At 36.0% G+C, this 15,822-nt stretch overlaps 1 protein-coding gene across 2 annotated transcripts in view; it reads right to left on the reverse strand.

Annotated features, from left to right (window-relative positions):
• The window catches only part of STARD13 (StAR related lipid transfer domain containing 13), a 115,293-nt gene that overhangs the window by 75,494 nt on the left and 23,977 nt on the right, over window positions 1-15,822 (reverse strand). Inside the window, exon 1 of one of the 2 annotated variants that reach the window (XM_026675008.2) lies at window positions 13,723-14,101. The exons of the other annotated variant lie outside the window; for it this stretch is intronic. Coding sequence (XP_026530793.1) covers window positions 13,723-13,891 — 169 coding nt within the window. The 5' untranslated portion in view covers window positions 13,892-14,101. Of the gene's footprint in view, window positions 1-13,722; window positions 14,102-15,822 lie in introns of those variants that run through there. 2 annotated transcript variants of the gene reach the window in all.

Below are 15,822 nucleotides of genomic sequence, written 5' to 3' on the forward strand. Positions count from 1 at the left end.
TAAATAATTCATTCTTCTACTTGGGTACTAGAATTTTAAAAAGAGAAACTGCTTTGTTATGATTAGAGAACAAGTATAATCTCACCCAAAAATACTGCAGGCTATAGTTTGTATTTTACAACCACTCCAACTTTATATGTCAGTGTCAAGAATAGTTTCGCTCTCACCCCAGGCAATCACACTATGACCTGAACGTGAAATTTTTAGCAATCTGAATTAAAAACAAAACAAAACCAAAGACTTTCAGGAAATAACTTTGCCATTACTCGTCTGTGAGTTGAGTTCATAATACCCAATTCAACTAAAACTCCCAACCTGCATAGCAGGCAAGATGACTGAAAGCAGAAATATGTGAAAATGGTTACCAACAAAGTGTCTTAAAATGTCACAGGAAATTTCTTTGAGAAATCTTATGAATACTTCTTTCTTTCTTAAACAGATGCAACACTGTATATTCCATGAACTGAATGTACAAGAGCAAAGGGGGCTTAGTTCTTTCTCCATCTGATTGATGCTCTGGAATTTGCTACTATTGAAGCCAGGCCAGGAAGATCCAAGATTGTTTCAAGGAAAATCTGTGGTTCAGTGGCAGACCTTTTTTAATGGAAAAAAGTTCTATGCTTATTTCCTGGTATGTCAATATAGAGCTTTACAAGACTTTCCCCCCCGAAGACTAAGATAATCAGTGCTAGCAGTAGAAAAAAGTGTTAGGTTTTATGTTCCCCAACAGGGGATGGGTAAAAAAGCAAAGAAGTAAAAAAAAATATTCAGTAGATTATTCAGTCATGCGGGGGGGGGGAGTTCAAAGTTAGTCCTGAGAAACAGAATACTCATTAAATAGGGTAGTTAGTAGCAATAGCACTTAAGACTTATATACGGCTCATAGTGCTTTACAACCCTCTCTAAGCAGTTTACAGAGTCAGCATATTGCCCCCAACAATCTGGGTCCTCATTTTACTAACTTTGGAAGGATGGAAGGCTGAGTCAACCTTGAGCTGGTGAGATTAGAACTGCTACTGCTAGTAAGAGGTATAATTAATGCCATATTGCATCTAATATTCCAGGACAAAGAAAAAAATGTGCTCCTTAGTTCTAAAAATCTAACATTTCTGTAATATTTTATATCATGAACAGTTCTACAGAACTTATCCCTTTGAACTTATTTTTATGCTCTTTGGTCCTGCTACATATATCCAATATCTTTTTTAAAAATGTCATCAACCAATAGAACTGTATTTTCTTAATATAGTTTAATTAGTTAAGGGAAAGGAGTAAGTAGCCAATCTTTGGTTTAAACTATCATTACATTATAGACGTCATTCTATTTTTTTTGTTCAAACTTCTGAACTTAATAATTTCTGCAACTAGCCAAAAACCTAGAACACATATTTCATTTGAGTCATGCACATTCTTTCCAAATTATAATAATGCTTATTCCTAGAGTCCTTTTCGTTAGTAGGAGGAAGCTACAATAAACTATTATAGAATCTGTGTTAAAACTTTTACTGTGTTCTTGTGTGGCCCACCAGTAGTCAGTGGAGCTGGCAGCAGATTCGGACCATGAGGAGGTTGGGGAGGAACATGGGCCAGTCCTGGAGTCTGGGGAAGGCTCTGACAAGTACTCTGCATCAGAGGCAGAGATGGGGCCAGGGCTGCCTGACAGTTAGCAGTTGCCTTCAGAGTCAGACATCAGTGAGGCAGAACATTGGAGCCTGTTCCCAGTGTGCGCATGTGCAGAGCGGCCAGAAGAAGGGAACAGCTAAGGAACAAGGGTTGACTTGGAGTAAAGTCACAGGTGGATGGTGAATGGCCCTCCCATAGGGAATAAAAGAGGAGTGAAAGGGGAGTGGGGTTTTGCAGGAGATAATAAGTTCATTTGGGTGAAGATCTCTTCCTCTGCTACAGTGTGGCATCTGAAAGATATTGGCCTGGCAACTCTCCAAGCCTGATAAAGGTCTGTAATAGTGAAATATCTTGAAAGATTGTTGGCCAGGACTTTGCTGGAGAGGAATTCACTGTAAACTAAATAAAAGGGGTTTATCGGGATGAGGAGTTGGCTTCGTGCTTTTTTTTTTTTGTCAAGCAATTATAAGATAACAGGTGTAAGTATAAACATAGTTATGAATACATGAAATGGATACATATAAGAAAAAAACAACCGTAGGACAGGGATGGTAGGCATGTTGGTGCGCTTATGCACGCCCCTTACAGACCTCTTAGGAAAGGGGTGAGGTCAATAGTAGACAGTCTAAGGTTAAAGTTTTTGGGGTTTGGGGAAGAAACCACAGAGTCAGGTAGAGTATTCCAGACATTGACCACTCTGTTGCTGAAGTCGTATTTCTTGCAATCAAGTTTGATGCGGTTTACCTTGAGTTTGTATCTATTGTGTGCTCTTGTATTGTTATGGTTGAAGCTGAAGTATTCATTGACAGGTAGGACATTGCAATGTATGATTTTATGTACTATACTTAGATCGAACTGAAGGCGGTATAGTTCTAGGTTTTCTAGGTCTAGAATTTCGAGTCTGGTGGCATAAGGTATTCTGCAACGAGTAGAGGAGTGGGGAACTCTTCTTGTGAAATATTTCTGGACTTTCTCAACTGTATTAATATCAGATACGTAATGCGGGTTCCAGACTGATGAGCTGTATTCGAGTATTGGTCTAGCAATTGTTTTGTATGCTCTAGTTAGTAGTGTGATATTGCCGGAGAAAAAGCTACGCAGGATTAGGTTAACAACTCTTAATGCCTTTTTGGCTATGTAGTTACAGTGGGCTCTAGCACTTTGATCATTAGAGATGAGTACTCCAAGGTCCTTGACAGAGTTTGGATCCTCAACAAGGTCTTGATTATTCAGCTTGTATTTTACTTTCTGAATTTTTTTTTGCCAATATGTAAGACAGAGCATTTATTTGTTGAGATTTGAAGTTGCCATTTGTTTGACCATTCTGATACATAGTTGAGGTCTTTTTGAAGGGTAGCAGTACTGTCGGTGGTGTTGAATAGCTTTACATCATCAGCGAAAAGAACACAGTGGCTCTTAATATGATCACAGAGGTCATTAATGTTGAGTATGAAGATAGTTGGTCCTAGAACACTGCCTTGGGGGACACCACTGTTGACAGGTACAGAATTTTATAGGAAGCTCCCAATTTTGACCATTTGTTGTTTGTTTGACAGGAATGCTTCTATCCAGTTATGCAGGTGTCCAGAGATACCATAAGATTTTAGTTTTAGGAGTAGTTTGTCGTGTACCACTGAATCAAAGGCTTTACAGAAGTCTATGTAAATTACATCTATTGCTTTGCCCTGATTGAGTTGTGTAGTCCATATGTTTTTGCAGTTGCAGATTGCTGGATAGTTTTTTTCTGAAACCAAATTGTTTATTAGAGAGTAGGTTGTCTGTTGGGGAAGCCTAGGTCAGAACAGTTCTTGACCTTCACTGCAGGTTAATCCAAAATGTCTAAATATGATCAAGCTATCTTATGCATACATTTTTATGTACTAGAATTTATTTTGCAAGAGGAATGGTGTCATATCTTAAGTGCTAAATGAAAAGGAGGGATGCACGTCTTCTGGGGTCACATTGAAGGATAGATTTAATAGATTTGCCCCTGGAACAAAGAATCTTGGAACTATTTTGTGCTAATTCTATAAAGTCTGAAAAAGTTTTTTAAAAAAAGAATGCTAATTTTGGTTCATAATAAGTAGAATTGTTCACCAGCGTGGGTGCACAGTGTCAATGGAACTATTCATGGCTCATAGGCAAAGTACTGAATGACACAGTCAAGTCTATTTCTAAAAGCTCCAAAAAGCATAATAATTTTGTGACTCACCTAATATGAATTCTTGAAAGCCTCCACCTTATTTACTTTCAAGAACATATGTGTAATCATTACTAAGTCCCCATAGTTTTTCCACAAGCAGTGTCAATAAATACTCCACATCACGCATATTTACATCTTGTTCAGGATGTGGAAACTACCAGCAAGAATGAAGGCAGGAGAACCACATGGAGAAATGGCAGCCCTCCAGTAGGGGAAATTTTAAAAATAAAAGTGGCATTTCATATACTAGATAAATATTTTTCAACTTCTACAAAAAGGAAGGTTGATTCCAGATACAAAAAGTTAATGGAACTTTTTAATAAGGGATAATGTACTTTCACTGATTTCAATAAGTTCATTTGAAGTAAGGAAAGCTTTATCCAATCTGTTATTTGTTTAAATAATGTTATTACTGTATAAGTATTTCAGTATAAATATATAATGTATATAAATGTACATTTTCATTTAAGATTTTATTTTGTTAAATATCAAGTTATGTTATCTGTGATAAAAATTAAATTAACCACTTAAATAATACTACATTTAACAAATTCACACTACTAAAATTTAGTGTTTAAAATTTAGAGGACAAGCAGTCACAAATGCTTGCCCTCAGATCTACTAATAGAATAGTATAAATATATAATAAAACAAAACAATCACATCTTACCATTAATTCACAGTAAGACTGACAGGTAATTCAGATTCAAAGGCATGTAACTGGAATTTTAGGCATACATACATACATGCATGCATGAATTCATACACACACACACACACACACACACACACACACATCCTTGTTGCAGCTTTTAAAACCAAACTTATGCTTTACTTGGATCATAAGTGATCTTTGGAATATATATGTTTGGTTAAAGGAATTTCAGGTAAATGCTATGTGAATATTCCACACAAAGGTGCCATTAAATAAAAAATGCTAAAGTGACAATACTGCAATAATGGAAATAATTCTGTATTTTAACAACTGTGTAGGTAGTCTTTGGTTTTGCTGACTGAAAATTCTAAAAGTTGTGATTCCAACGTAACTTATGAAAGTCATGTTGCAGAAGACTATCACATACATGAGCATCTAAAAAGAAGTATATTTCTGCACCAAAGACACATTCCTTCTGTGATTAATCATACTTGGCCAAATATTCTATTCTATTCTATTCTATTCTATTCTATTCTATTCTATTCTATTCTATTCTGTTCTATTCTGTTCTGTTCTGTTCTGTTTTGTTCTGTCCTGTTCTTTGTAATTACTCATAGCATGGTTCTATCTGACTTAGAAAATGACAAGAGGTATGGACCAGCCTCATATTACTTATACTCATGTGTACATTTTACAATTAATAAATATACCACAATGACATAGTACACAGTTACCAGAACAACTCTTGCATTAAATTCTCTATTTCTTGTCACCCAAATTAACCCTAATAACACAATATCATCATCACACTGTTATCTATGTTCTCTGCTTCACAAAACCATCATTGTTATGCAAAGAGGGAATCTGAACTTTAACTTTTAAAGTTAACATGGACAAGAAGACATGAATTTGACACAGGAATACCATTTTTTGTTTACAGTCATGTCAACAAGAGCAGGCACACATATCATGCTAAACAATAAGGCAATTTGATTTTGGTCCAAACAGTGTTATCAACTTATCTAATGGATAGCATTCTTTGTAAATAAATTCATATTTTTACTAATGACATGTAAATCCTTTAATGAAATAGAACCCTAATGTTTGCTGAACCTAGTCTTCTACTATGGACCTATCTGAAAACCTCAGTGTCACATAAATAAGAGAGACAGGTTTTGTGAAAACACAAGAGATGTCCTTCTATGCTTGCCCAGGAAGTCAATAACCATCAGTTTGGGGGAACCAAATAAAGACCTGATTTAAACCTCTCATATTCAGAACTGATTACCAGTGTGACCCAAGTGTTTTGTTGTCAAGTGTCACTTTTTATTTTTGTGTGTTTTAAATTGTTACTATATAATTTTTAATGGATTGTAAGATGCCATAAGATCTGTATAGTGACAAGTTACAATAAATAACACAAATAAATAAACCAGAAGTTTGTATAACTTGCAATATCTTTCTCCTTGATCGGTTAAATGCAAAACCAAAATTAATTTAGCTGTCCATCTTTTTTATACCTGTGCAGTATCAGGAAGTCTTGCAAAACCACTGGCTTAACTTGGGAGGGGTGTAATTACATAATGTGAGAACCCTTGAATTAAAAAAAATGCGGTGTTTTGTTGAGCTAACGTCACATCAAACTTTTCATGTCCTTTTTATAGTAAGAGCTTCATGACAAAATATGCACTTTTACAAATCTTGTATGAAATACAACTGAACTAAAGCTTCAAATGCTGTCCCCCAAACGTGGTGTTTCTTTCTGATGACATTTAGGAAGAGCTTCAAAACTGAACTGTCTCCTTAATCTTTGACATTTGAGATTAGCACATAATTATATAAGGCTTGTAACTTTCTTGGTAAGCAATGAAAAGGGGTTTGAGTTTTGTAAATGGACACTTGCTCTCTTGCAATTTAAAAGTCTTTTTAATGAAAACTCCTATGGTCTTTATAAAACCATGCTGTAAAAACCATGCTAATATTAAAATAGAAAATTGAAAGAGCCAATATTTATTTATTTATTTAATTTATATGCCATCCATCTTGCAGTTCGAAGCAGTTTAGTGTTTAAATGTTGACATTATGCATTACTGAAAGTGCTAACTCAGAGCACTCTTAATGCTAGCCCGAATCCTAAGAGGAAGTGTAGGAAGTTCACAGAGAGAAGTTTTATACCGTTCTTTTTTACTGCAGCATGCTGTGCCCCTTTCAAATTTCTTTCTAAGGATTCAAAACATTCCTGAACACTATGGAATGGGATTTGAAGTATGGGCAGAAGACAGAGAATTAGACAAATGAGGGCTGCAACTTAAAATAAAGTTCATACAAAGAAAGTTTCTTTCTTTTCCAATGGACTCTTATTATTACATCCTTTATTCATCTATGCCGTTTTTTGATCTTGGACAGAACCTCCTGGGGATATATAGCTTCAGAAGGCTATGTATATTATTTGAGAGAAATCACATGACTAGCATCTTTGTCTTTTTTTCTTCTTCAATTTCTCACTTACATATATACATACTCCATTCCTTACAACAGCTTCTATATTCCCACCATGAGAAATTAACAAATGGCAATTCATATGAGACTGAAATAGTTTCACCCTTAAAATTCATTTAAATAAAGAGCATCACAACAAGAATAAAATTGAGGGTTTTTAAAAAAACTGATATTTGGAAGAATTCTTGGAAAGATATTTGACAACGGACACAATTTTGTTGTAGAAATGGTTATTATCTTTTGAAATTTAATAAATAAGCAAGCTTTTGCCGTCAACTTATGACAGCATACGCTGACATGCATAAGTTACCTAATACATATATTATTTCAGAGGTATATATAACTAGCATCTTTGTTTCTTCTTCAATTTTTCAGTTATGTATGCACAGACTCAATTTACAACAGCTTCTATGAAATTTAAATTCAGAAATTTTAAAAAGGCAATTGATATGGGCAGGAACAGTTTCATCCTTCAAACTCATTTAAATAATGGCATAAAAATGGACCTGTGGACATAAATATCAACCTTGGATATGTGACTTTGTAGTCAGATGGCTCTTCTGGTATCCTGATGGCTACCTACTCGATTCACTTGCTAAATCTTCAGTCTTGAAATTTTAGAATGAAACATTCTATATTTATTAATTACACAGGTTTAGACTAAAAAAAGTGATATAATTGTTATATGTTTTTAAGAGAGTTTGGCAAAGACCAACACACAGCATTGTTGAATATCCTCTGTCGATTTCTGGAGCCCTATGGCCTTTCTCTGCATTCTGCTTTCTGATTCTGCCATTGATCTGTTCTTATTAAGGAAGAGGCACAACACAGCAGCTTCCATTCACTTTTCCCTTCCTACTTAGGTGGATTTCCACAAAAAGCATATTTTCTAGAGACCTAAAAATATGAAGCCTCTATTTGGAAATAACTCCTTGGTACATACATTTCAATAAAATGTTTCATAATGTCCACTCTCCTATTTTTAATTCTTACAATTTTAAAACAAAAACTTTATGCACCACCACATGTAGTTGGTTTGGCTGTGGACCAGTGGTGGGATTCAAATTTTTTTACTACCGGTTCTGTGGGCGTGGCTTGGTGGGCGTGGCAAGGGAAGGATACAGTAAAATCTCCAGTCAGAGGTGGTATTTGCCGGTTCTCCGAACTACTCAAAATTTCCGCTACTGGTTCTCCAGAACTGGTCAGAACCTGCTGAATACCACCTCTGCTGTGGACTCCCTGATAGAAGAAGGACAAGCAGAATTTCTGATAGATGAAATTAGGCAAAACAGTTGAATTACTTACATGAATATAACATTAAAAATATCTTACACACACACATGGATCCATAGTAAGAAGATGACACATTTATTATAATAAAAAGTTAACAACTAGAGAAGACACATAAAATAATGAACAACATCTTCAAATGAATTACATTCAAAAGGAAAGAAGGAAACAACAGCATAGCCCCTTTCCTGGGTATTCTCATCAACAGATGAAACAACAGCAAATTAGAAAGACAAGTCTAAAGAAAAACAATTTACACTAAGCAAGTTCTTCATTATCAAGGTAACAACTCAACCTCTCACATAGAAAAGTTGGGTAAAAACATAATTTAAATGAATACAAACACATTGCAGCAACCCAGAACATGAGAAAAAGGAAATACTCCAATATCTTCCAACAAAATAGATGATTACACAACTTTATCAAAAAGTTCCTGATCACTCAATTTACTAAAGTACAACTAACACAAGCTATGAAAACTAATACTATCACATATCAAAACATCTCAGGAACAGATCATTATAACTACATAACATCACTGTTGCACATACACTTACTAAATCTCCCCCAAACCTCTTAGTATCCCAAAAGTCTGAGTAGCCCAAGAAGAAAAATCAGGAATCATCAATAACATATAATGTACAGTAATGACTGTAAGAGTCACTACTGTAAATAGGACAAATAAGCAGAAGATTCGTAGAGCATATCCATGAACAGCAAGTAGCAGTCAGAAGACATGATGAAAACTTCTTAATCTCACTGCATATGGACAAATTCAACAATAGTTTCAATAGAGAAACTGTGAGCATCTTAGGCCAAACTAAATGATAGGGGATTCTTGGAAGCTTGGCATTCAGAGAAATCAGTCATCAATAGACACATAGAAATAAACCACATTTGGATGCCATTCAAAAGAGACAATATAAAGGTAAGAAAGAAATAAAAAGACCAGAATACATCCTTTCCAGCAGCCAACACTCATCTAAGCATGGACTAACACCAGACAAACATTCAAGCAGAAAACAATACTCTAATCACAGGCCTACGAAGGAGAAAACTACATTCCCACCAACACTGGGAGGGCAAACTACTGTATATAAACAGGGTGCAAACTCACCAACACTGATAATGTTATCTACAGGTGAAACTCAAAAAATTAGAATATCATGCAAAAGTTCATTTATTTCAGTAATGCAACTAAAAGGTGAACCTAATATATAAGATAGACTCATTACATGCAAAGCAAGATAGTTCAAGCCATGATGTGTCATAATTGAGATGATTATGGCTTACAGCTCATGAAAACCCCAAATCCACAATCTCAGAAAATTAGAATATTGTGAAAAGGTTCAATATTCTAGGCTCAAAATGTCCCACTCTAATCAGCTAATTAAGCCATAACACCTGCAAAGGGTTCCTGAACCTTTAAATGGTCTCTCAGTCTGGTTCAGTAGGAAGCACAATCATGGGAAAGACTGCTGACCTGACAATTGTGCAGAAAACCATCATTGGCGCCCTCCATAAGGAGGGAAAGCCTCAAAAGGTAATTGCAAAAGAAGTTGGATGTTCCCAAAGTGCTGTATCAAAGCACATTAATAGAAAGTTACGTGGAAGGGAAAAGTGTGGAAGAAAAAGGTGCACAAGCAGCAGGGATGACCGCAGCCTGGAGAGGATTGTCAGGAAAAGACCATTCAAAAGTGTTGGGGACTTTCAAAAGGAGTGGACTGAGGCTGGAGTCAGTGCATCAAGAGCCACCACACACAGACGTATCCTGGACATGGGCTTCAAATGTCGTATTCCTCTTGAACAACAAACAACTTCAGAAGCGTCTTCCCTGGGCTAAAGAAAATCAAAACTGGTCTGTTGCTCAGTAGTCCAAAGTCCTCTTTTCTGATGAGAGCAACTTTTGCATCTCATTTGGAAACCAAGGACCCAGAATCTGGAGGAAGAATGGAGAGGCACACACTGCAAGTTTTGGGGAGCCATGTCATCTGCTGGTGTTGGTCCACTGTGCTTCATTAAGTCCAGGGTCATCGCAGCCGTCTACCAGAAAATTTTGGAGCACTTCATGCTTCCTTCTGCAGACAAGCTTTATGGGGATGCTGACTTCATTTTCCAGCAGGACTTGGCACCTGCCCACACTGCCAAAAGCACCAAAACCTGGTTCAATGACCGTGGGATTACTGTGCTTGATTGGCCAGCAAACGCGCCTGACCTGAACCCCATAGAGAATCTATGGGGCATTGCCAAGAGAAAGATGAGAGACATGAGACCGGACAAGGCAGAAGAGCTGAAGGCCGCTATTAAAGCATCGTGGTCTTCAATAACACCTCAGCAGTGCCACAGGCTGATAGCTTTCATGCCACGCCGCATTGAGGTAGTAATTGCTGCAAAAGGGGCCCAAACCAAGTACTGAGTACATATGCATGCTTATACTTTTCAAAGGTCCGATATTGTTCTATGTACAATCCTTGTTTTATTGATTGCATGGAATATTCTAATTTTCTGAGATTGTGGATTTGGGGTTTTTATGAGCTGTAAGCCATAATCATCTCAATTATGACAAATCACGGCTTGAACTATTGCTTTGCGTATAATGAGTTTATCTCATGTATTAGGTTCACATATTAAGTTGCATTACTGAAATAAATGAACTTTTGCACGATATTCTAATTTTTTGAGTTTTACCTGTACAGTAGTTAGGTAATGAAACATTCTCCAAGCAAACAGCCAGGCTCAGAGAGCAACAAGGACTTCCCATTCAACTCTGAGCTACATATACAGTTCTCTTCTACTGAAACCTCTGTTTACACATACAGATTGACAAAACGCCATATTATTTTGTTGATTTTCCTTCAAATCAAAGTCATTTTGGCACTTTCTAATCCAACATCATTTATCTGTCAGCTAGTTATAACATTATAGTCTCAAATACACTACTGCTTCTTGGAAACTGAAGACAAGTAATGGCAACCTTAAAAACTCATTTCAGCTTTTAACAGATGATTCCACATAGTAAGTTCTTTGGCTCAAGTGGAAGAATAGATTTCCTCCATACTATCTTATCCTCACATACACAATATTTGTTCTGCCAGAAAGAAAATTTCCTGGCCTGGACAATAAACCATTATATATGCATGATGTGCCATGTTGGTAACATACAGAGGGATGAATTCAAAATTATGTCTGCTGGCTTCTTCGAGATTATTTGAGTTACTACTGTATGCAGCCGGATCAAAATAAATCACTTGTATCAGAGTCCAAGCCCTATTACACCTGTTTGGAAAAATGTTTCCCAGTATTTGTTTCAAATACAATCTACAAAACTTCAAGATTCATACAATTCGTAAATGTTTTCCAGATAGAAAAATTCAATACAACATAAGAAAATAATTTGTAAATATGTTATTGTTTTGCACAGTGTATTATTGATTCAGGTATTTAGTTAATTTGGTTAAGAATGTATTCAATCTTAATATTCTATATTTCTAACTCAAAATGCCATACAGAGCAGTATTCAGCATAAAATATACTAAAATCAATTAAACAAAAAGGCCAGTTAAAATCATTTTGTGCACAATAAATACTAGAAAAACATATTTTGCATATGTAACACACAATATTAATGTATTAATATGATAGCCATCTCAATGTGATCCTCTCCACGTGTATTGCTTTAGAACAGAACAACCTAACCTAGAAGAGCAATGTTTCTAAATAAAAATATTAGAAATGAAGCATGTCTTCCTGATTATTTCAGGGCAGACAAAGAAAAGGCTCATTTGAGAAGTAACTGGAAAGCCTTTTTCTTGTTTTCATCAGCCACATATTATTGAGAAGGCCCCCCAAGAACTGAGCAAATCTTAGTCAAAATCACAATGAAAGTTTCTAAAACGATAAGACTTATATTCTTACTTTAAAAGTTTACATATTCTTGAGGAATTAAGCCCTTTTAAAAGTTTTAATGGGAAAAATACAATTGGGGGCATATAATAGTATTAAAAATACCTATCATCATATGGTTGCATTACATTATACGATCTTGAAAGTTTTGAAGTCTTTCTTCTTCTTTTCCCTGGAAACATCACTTGTAAACGCAGACTAAATTTATACAGCTTGGAATACTCACATAAACCCAAAAGGAAAAATTGTTCTCGGTCACAATTATGCATGACATAATATCCTTCCTGAAAGCAGAGCCACAGCAAGGAGCAGCATCCTCCAAATATCTCCAGTTCCTGACACTGTACTGAAAACAACAGTTCACTCCATTGCCAAGGGAATAATCTCCTTCATCAGCAGCTTATTGCTGAAATATGCATGGTTCCTTAATAAATATAATAGGATTTCCCTTCACTTCATATACAACTTCAACTGAACAGTAATAACAATTTAGATCTGCATTCCAAAGGTCACAGCTCTTGCTGCAACTCCCTATTAAATTCAATGAGATTTATTACTAAGTAAACATACATCATGCACCCAACTAGGAAAATAAGAAATCACACAGAACTTTGTTACTCTTGCTGCTTTTCATGATTTAATATGTGCTACTGGTATTTAGTTGATTTATTTCAAGCAGTTTTACAGGTGCCTTGGCTTCCAGTTTCTTACATGTTAGTGGGAAATATGGGGCACTTGATATCCTCTCTTTAGATATTTCACTTAAGTTCTGAAAGATTTGTTCAGATTGTGTGTGTATCATCAGCTTTTTGCGCATGGTTCCAAAGTTCACTTTGATTATATGCAATTTGGCCAAAGGTCCATTCCGTTAGCATCAAAATTACATAGATTGGAAGAAGAAATTGATGTATCTTTTCTTTTATGTATACAGAGAGCATTTGCACCGACAAATTCCTTGTGTGTCCAATCACCGTTGGCCAATAAAAGAATTCTATTCTATTCTATTCTATTCTATTCTATTCTATTCTATTCTATATGCCTAATGAGGCTGCTTGAATGGCCTTGAGATTTCCACAACATGTTATGTGCTTTAGAACATGCTTTGAGAGTCCTCTGGAGACCTGGGTCCATCTTTTCTTCTTACCTTTTCTAAATTATTGAAATAAGTACACAGAGGAATAGTAATCTAAAATCTCAGCAGTTCCTTCATGTCCATATGGGAGACAATCTGTCATGTATGGTTCTGCCATTCCAAATATTTTACTGCACAAGGGTCACTAATAGCAATTAAAAACAGACAATTGATTGGGGGAGGCTGTGCAGATTGAGGCCGAAGGATAATACTGCAGAAATACAATTCACTTACTCATACATAGCACATGCACATGTATATTTTAGATTGAAATTGAAATGTTTCATTCTGACTGCTTCCAAGAACCAAAATAATTAAACTAGATAAATAGCACAATATGAAATCCTGATCAGATGAGCTAAAAAAAGAATTACCCAAACATCTGTTTCAGTTAAAAACTCAAGGCAAGTGACTCACCCTGTTGAATTTTAGTCAGAAGTTGTTGGCGTGCTAGGATCCTACTTTTCCTGTATGGAGAGCGTCTTGCAGTTTGATCAAATAGCAAGTACATCTCTTGGCCTTCTGTTAACATAGCATTCACACAGAGGCAGCCTGAGTCTGACGTACTAGCCATCTGCCTTAACATCTGTGTCCCGTTTAAAAACAAAACAGAAACAAAAAAACAAAACAAAATGCTGCTGCAGTTTTCCTGGGTGAGAATTCCTCAATCTAATTGAAGTACCGAGAGAAAAGAAGAAGGAAGCCCAAGGAGCTGAAAAGAGCAAGCAATTTAAAAGAGAAAAAGAGGAGTGCCAAAAAGCTACAATTCAGGATTCCAGCTCCCTCACATGATCGGAAAGGGCCAATCAGTCAAAGTCAAGAATGTGAAAGTACACAGCGTGCCTTGAAGAGGAAAGTGAAGGCTGTGCAAGCACTTGTAGCCACATATCACGCTGAAAAGCAAACACAAACAGCATGCCTTGCCACTGGGGAGCTACGATAGGAGAATTTGAGGGAAGGAAGGAGGAGAGAATAAGTATTCTTTGGCACAATCTTAAGAGAACTTTGTCCAAAAATTTACTTGTAGCATTCTTTTGTCAGATGGCAGTAAAAATTCCTTCCATTATTCAGGAATTCCTTTTAAAGCTTCTTTATACAGATCTTCAGAAATAGTCATTAACATACACACACTCCAAACATATACACAAAGCTTTTCCCAGCTTGCATCTTACAGTAGTTGTGACTGTTGCAACCTGCTGATTTCTCACTAAGTTGTTTTTAATAGATACACCACATATTTAGGACTGGGAGGCAAGCCTACTAGTTGACAAATTGGTTAGTTTGAAGTGACACTGGTGTGATATGGATTTACTCAAAACCAAAGCTGAGTGAAGATTATATCCAGCCCTTTTATGTCCTTGAATTTAAGTGTATCAACAGATCTTCTCTGTTATTCTCTGTTCTTGTTCTCTGGAAGATGACATAGTTGCATATGGTGAGTTCTCTCATCAGAAGTATGGCAGAATACCTAACCCTAACCTTAACCCTATAATACATATGTGCTCCAGCAGTGATTCCTGGTGGGCACATCTGGAATTTTGAGAATATTTCATGAGTGAGTATCCTTAAAGTCTATTATTGCCACAGAAGGCATAGCCAGTTACAAAACAACAATTAAATAGAAGGAAAACCTGTGGGATTATTTTCTGCCACCTTCTGCTCTTTAACCTTTTCTTTGATATAGACATACTGTACTTAGGCTATAACAAACCATCATTATGTTTTTTTTAATATTACCTCCTCACAGGCATTACAAAATGTTGCTGGGCATATTATTACTTATGGTTTCATGTTGGGAATACAAGCACTTTAGAAACATGCATCAGTGAATTAACCTTCACTTTTATTGCCATTTTTGAGAACAGTGATAGCTATGGACATCAGTGGCCAAGCTCCTGCATTACAGATTACTTTATGCATGTGATAAGGGGACAGTCACAGTCAGAAGGCCCAGGAAAAAAAAGGAAAGCTTCTCTCCCCCCACCCCTCCTATCCCCCACAACCTCCAGACCTTCACATTTCTAGAGGCATATGCTGTTCATCCATCATGCAAGATCGCAATGGCATAGAAACATGTCCAAAGGCTCAGTTCCTTACAAATCTGCTTGAAGATAAATCCAACCTCTGTTCTATATAGTTTACGCCCAAACAAAGTACACAGTGTAAGTAAGTCATCAGATAACGCTAAATGTAAATATCAGTTAAATCTGAATTTTTCTAATATCCTGCTCTTTCCTAATTTATATTAAATGGAGTGAAGTAATTATGCAGAGAAATAACAGAACTAATAGTCTGTTCTTAGTTAACAATACCCCTAAAGGGAATGACATTAAATTACAAAGCAGTTAATACTGAAGAGGTCAAGAACACTAACAATAAACTGAGTGACATAAATCAGAAGGTTCATTGAGATCTATTTTTTTTAATTCTTATATCCTTTTAGTATATAGCTATATATTTGACTATGTGTATAGATAAATAATGTATGAGAGCTTATAGAAATCCCAATTTAACTAA

The sequence above is a fragment of the Notechis scutatus genome, chromosome 5 (assembly GCF_049901735.1).
Source record: "Notechis scutatus isolate UNSWTSFEM ecotype Mainland chromosome 5, rNotScu1.2, whole genome shotgun sequence".
Classification (NCBI taxonomy): Eukaryota; Metazoa; Chordata; class Lepidosauria; order Squamata; family Elapidae; genus Notechis; species Notechis scutatus.